The 6,124-nt window shown below is 27.5% G+C and overlaps 1 protein-coding gene across 1 annotated transcript; it reads right to left on the reverse strand.

The window, feature by feature from the left end:
* Positions 1–224: 224 nt before the first annotated feature.
* LOC100573175 lies at positions 225–5,708 on the reverse strand. The gene is made up of 2 exons (XM_008182694.3): positions 5,368–5,708; positions 225–968 (listed from the first exon to the last, which is right to left on the reverse strand). Exons 1-2 carry the CDS (start codon positions 5,704–5,706, stop codon positions 654–656), a joined length of 654 nt encoding a protein of 217 aa, XP_008180916.3. The 5' UTR covers positions 5,707–5,708; the 3' UTR covers positions 225–653.
* Positions 5,709–6,124: the final 416 nt, after the last annotated feature.

Raw genomic sequence — 6,124 nt, forward strand, 5'->3', positions numbered from 1 at the left:
AATTTTAAAGTATATCTACATATATGTCAATTAGTTTTTTTTAAGTATTTGTATTTCAGCGGTAAATATAATAATTGTCCGTAAAAATTTTTTTTTAGGAATTCTCTAATTTATAATTTAATTAATTTAATTTAATTCACTCTCCTACCAGAAAATATGCTGAAGTAGAAAATCAAATCATTTTTACTATTCCAAAAGTGGATGACAGACAGAAAACAAAACACACATCATTTAAAATCAATAAATTCTTTCACTATTTTAAGAACTATACATACTGAAATATTGCATTACATAGGCCAGTAAATAATAAATAATTGTCACACACTTTTAAAAAATTAAAATACAAAATAAGAATAACATTTTTATAAATTTAGTTACATGTATATGTAAAATAATAGAAAATAAACGAAAACTAGTTTGTACATTGATACCTATGCTATAATATTTATTTCGAAATTAGATTACCTATAAATTATTATACGCTAAGCTATAAACAACTCATTTGGTTATGTTATCAGAAACACAAAGTCACAAACCAAATGATTGTGGGTATATAATTTCAAATTTGTGTTGGTACAACATTATTGATATCGATTGTATATAGGAATAGGTAGCTAGTAGGTACTAATGTACTATATGTAAGTACATAATATTTAATAACTGTTAACAATATTTTTGTATTTGGACATATATTTAATCCACGGTGTCGACCCTTTTGATTGTATACTATTATCTCCCATCATCAGCATTCCTTTCAAAATATTAAGCTTCATCAAAACGTCGTAGTTCTTTTGAATGGTTTCGTAAACCGATTTTATATGTTCCGATACTCTGTCATACACTGTGTTCAAAATCGTCAGGTCCGTAACTTGATTTTTCGATGAATCTTCGTCGACCTTGTATTCTTTTGAATAGTCGAAATCGTGGACCACGTTCATTACAGTAGATGACGGCAAACTTGTGGTTTCCTAAATAATAAAACAATACGGTTCTTTAGGTACAAATGTACAATTTATAAAATTGATTGACACGAGATGTTATGTTAAAATTAGGAGTAACTCCAAAGTCCCAACTGTTGGTAGGCATAGACGCAACTATAGGGTAAATTTTTTGAGGGGGCTAGAATTTTATCAGCAGTTTTATGACCCCTGCACCCCCTACTTAATATACCGACTAGCTACTTACAATACACATATAAGTTAATATAAAACAAGGTAGTGAATCAAAATAATTTAATTACAATTATAAATAATTATATACCTCGATTCATTTTGAATTCAACTTTTACTCAAATAGTCAAATACAAAATATACATATAAAGGGATATAAATTATATAAAATAATATAAAATCAATACTTATTTTCTATTAGTTGCTGAAAATGTATCAAAACTCGTTTTTGTGTCAAGACTATTGATATTAAATATTAATACATTTAAAAATCTTTCTTATCTCATTGTCTGACAAGCTTTTAATCATCGCACTGAAAAAAATGAACGTTTGCAGGTTGCGCAACTAACAAGTATTTAGATAAATTTGTGTACACATCTTCAGTAACTACTTGTTTAATATCATCAATATCAACATTTATTTTAATTTTAACCAGGCAATTTTTAGCAACAAGCTATTTTGCACCAAAAAGCATAAATCATAACGAGTTGATGAAATAGTTTTTTTTTTAAATGTTTACATATTTAAGTACAATATTTTTTTGAATTAATTTGAAACGAACACGTTCTATTCGGAATTGATGGAATACCTCCACTGTATTCTTGCAACTGACGGTCTAAAGGCGGAGATGCGAAATTTGTTTTGAATTTTTGATATTGTATTTTTTTTTACTTTGCTCCAAGACTCAATGATTTGCGTATGTGTGTCCGTTATCGGAAAAAACAAAGTTCTCACAATATGATTCACTGTCTCATGAAAGTATGTACCTATCCATCATTTTGCAATTTAGAAAGGCCCTTCCTCCAATCATCACTGTGCATAGTTGACCCACATTCAACTTCTCTTGTAATAATGCGGACTGTATAATAAAACTGTAATAAGACTGTACAATCAGACTGTAAAATCTGCATTGTACCAACATTTCTCCATCGCGACAACATAATCCAATTACCAATGGGCATTGGGCTTGGGGCTTTAACACAGATTATTGCGTTGGTAAAACTTTTGAATAAATTGTGGTACACGTACATTTTCAATTATTGTCTTAAAATCTTCGGTCAATGAGTATATATTGTGTCAAAAATTATTTATCTTATTTATACCAATAATAAATAATAATCATATATTCAAATCTTGCTATACCCATAAATATATTCTTAAAAATAAGTTCGGTCAAAATGTCAAACACCACTGCCATGTAGCCGGTACAAACTCGCACACGTTATAGGTTAGACATATACGTAAGACGTATAACAACAGTACTTCAATATTTTATCATATTATATTATAATTAAATTATGTAACCCACCTATAATCAATACCACGTGCCATAAGAACGTGTGAACTATTTTAAATTAGTCAAAATATTCTAAAAATATAATTGTATAAAGGAAATAATATTATAGGTATAATGGCAAAATTGTCAAGTTCTATGTACGGGCTATGATTAACATTTTTTGAATTACAATGTAATAATAAAAATTGTCATTTTTCATTTAACTATTTAATTTTGTAAAAACTAAAATTTCTTCATGTCTATAATTTGAACATAAAATGACTATTAAAATAAACTGTGCTTATGTATTTTTTAGATTTTTTGGTAACAGAATTAACTACTTGCGTGGAATCTTGTTTTAAATTTTCAATCCTTAGATATAAAAGTTGAACATTTAATAAATGTTGTCAAAATTTGAACTTTAAATGCTTATAAAAAATAATTGTGCATATTATGTATTTTTAATATTTGTCAACTGCTATTGTAACAATATATCAGGAGCCTTGTATTACACTTTTACACTTTTTGGCTCAACAAATAAAACGTCTTTATTGATACTAATAGAAAAAAAAAAAAAATTGAAATATGAAATTGTTCGTATACAACTCAAAACAAGTCAAAATATTTTGAAAATTGTATCAAGTATAATAATTGATAAAATAAACATTTATTAAAATGTTCATGTATCTACAGTTATTCATTATTGAATTACAACAAAATAAAAAAATCGCTACATGAGAAATTAAGTGAATATCCAATGTTGTAAAAATTTGAATTTCAAACGCTCATAAAAATTTAATTTGACTTTTGTATTGACAATTTTTTTTTTGATAAAGGTAGATAATCTTATAAGGAATCTTGTATTACCTACATTTTAAAATCTTAGATTTAAAAAGAAAATATTTTACGAATTCTTAACTCGAAATAATTTGCTAATTTTCGTGATTTTTACATGTTTTGTAAATTTTTGAACTTTAAATGCTAATAAAAAAAAACTGTGAGTATGGATGTTTAATATTTTTCAAATGTCATTGTAAAAATATAGTAGGAGCCATGTATTAAATTTTCAAGTATTTTTACTCGACAAATAAAGTTTTATTGACATTCATAGAAAAAATAACTAATAAAATTGGAAACTTAAAATGTCCCTAAACAGTTCAAAACAAATCAAAATATTTTGAAAATGTTATCATGTATAGAAAATGGAAGTATAAACAACCAGTAAAAATCGCATGTATCTATTTCATGTATCATGGTCATTTGTTTTAATGTTACACCAAAAACCAAAGTCGATTTTGTGAAAAATCAATTTTGCGTAAATATTCCCTTTTTTCCTTAATTTTTATGTTATTTTTCACGGCGCTTTTTAAAACTATTGAAAAAATGTTACATTTTGACCTCCCCAAAGTACCAACTAGATTCACTTTCCTATCAGAACAAGGTACTGTTGAAGAAAATCCAAGCATTATTTCACCTACTTATCGTGATGACACACACAAAAATAAAAAAAAAATTAAAAATAAAAACACACATCATTGTAAAATCAATACATTCATTGTTCAACTCAGAGTCTAAAACTTTTAACGCTTATGAAAAATATTATGAGCTTACTATGTTTTTTCGATATTTTTGAATAAGCAAGAAAAATTTGCTGAACAATATCGTAATACTTTTTTAAACTAAGTTTAAAAAGCGATCAACATTTGTAGAAAAGAATAAAAAAATTCCAAAGTTTAAATTGTCTATAAACAGCTTAAAATGAATCTAAGTGTTTTTTAAATTTATTTGTCTTTAGAAAATGTTTATTTCAGTAACTTTGGAATATTTCAAGTTTCTGAGATAAATATTTTTTTGTTATAATAAAATAACAATATCAGTAATAGAATAAATCGTTATTATCTAATGTTATTAAAATTAGCACTTAAATGGCTCAAAGAAAAACTTATGCGTAGGTAGATTACGCTAAACTTATTTTGATTTTGATGAATTACGTACAACTTTAAACGTTCATAAAAAGTATTGTACCCACCTATTTTCGACATATTTTAATATCGGAGAGAACAAAACTTATGAGATGCTTTGTATTAGTTATAAAAAAAAAAAACTAAAAACCAGGGCTTATGTTATAACGGAATATACCTAATGAAAAAAAAATACGTGGAACCTTATATAAGTATTACTATTGTTTTTAAATCTTATAGTCTATATAAGGATGAATCTTATAACTACGAACAATCAAAAGTTGGCAAACTTATGTTAACAGTAATTTATATTTTTGAAAGATTTTATACCCCGATTGATTTATAAACATTGAATTTATTAGAATATTAGTTTATTTCTGTAATTCATATTTCAATAAGATACAGAACTGCGAGCGTATGTGGTTTGGTGTACCTACCTACTAAATATTTATATAACATTATTATGCCATTTCAAGTTGTATGATTGTTATACATTTTTTTTTTTTTAATGAAATCCATTCTTTCATCTTTCATTCATGATATAATGTTGAAGCAATATTTGACCCCTAAACAATAATTTGCCAGTTATTTAGGTATACCTATAGCTACTTACTAAAAACCCGTGAATGATTGAAAATATAGCCTGTCCTGGACAATAAATTCTACTAATTTCATAATTCTTACAACACAGTATGGCTAATTAGTAATTACCTATCAACCTATCTATACGCTAAACAGAAAACAAAAAATTAATGTACCTAACGTTTGATAATACAATAGGCTATTAAAATTGTCAATAGCGATAAACATTAAAACAGCTGTATAACGTTTAAATATCTGAAACCGTAAAGCAGAGATACATCATTGTAAATTATGACTTATGAGTTTACAAATGTTATATTATCATGTAGGTAGGTAACCTACATGTAATTACTCCATCCTACCTATTCTGGTCACTCACCGACACTTGGGCAGATTTATCCTCGTTGAGTATGTGCAGCATGCCCAGTAATTTCTTCACGTCGATCTTGTCCGAGATGTCCAAATTGGGCGGAGGGATGACCGCGGTCGGATTGTGATCCACAAGGCTGGCGGGTTTGAAATTTGTCAATTGGTTTAGCTGACCCACAGGCATGGTACCGACCTCTGCGAAAATAACGCACGTGAACATTAACTCGTAAATCATGATGGTCGCAATCATAATATTATGTCTCCTTAGAAACTGAACTAGTACGTAACGGAAAAGCGTTTTGCCAGTCCGAATATTGTCTGCAGGTAAACGCCAAGTGAAAAACGACATATTATTTTTATGTAAAATACAGAACAACGTGTTTCGATTTACAATACGCCGTTCTTTATGTCGATTATTGTAGAGTTAAACAAGTATAGTTGCTAAAACTCGCATAGGCTAATAAGTTAGGCATAGGCACACTGGCACACTAATATAGAGAAACCAGTGGCGTATATACGAATTATATTCACTATGGGCCAATTTATCAGTTATCACTAGACGAGCATAGCACGACTAACATGGCCATAATTACCTATACATTTTTTAGGGAGCTGGGTGGTTATAATTATGACATTATATACAGTACAAATATAAATTGCGCAATTCAATTTTATAATTACTATGTAAAATTAATTTTTTGGTTCTTTTTTAAAAAATATTGACAGTGTCATTTATATATTTTAATGTTATCTTACTATGAATTTAT

This window comes from Acyrthosiphon pisum, chromosome X, assembly GCF_005508785.2.
Source record: "Acyrthosiphon pisum isolate AL4f chromosome X, pea_aphid_22Mar2018_4r6ur, whole genome shotgun sequence".
NCBI lineage: Eukaryota > Metazoa > Arthropoda > Insecta > Hemiptera > Aphididae > Acyrthosiphon > Acyrthosiphon pisum.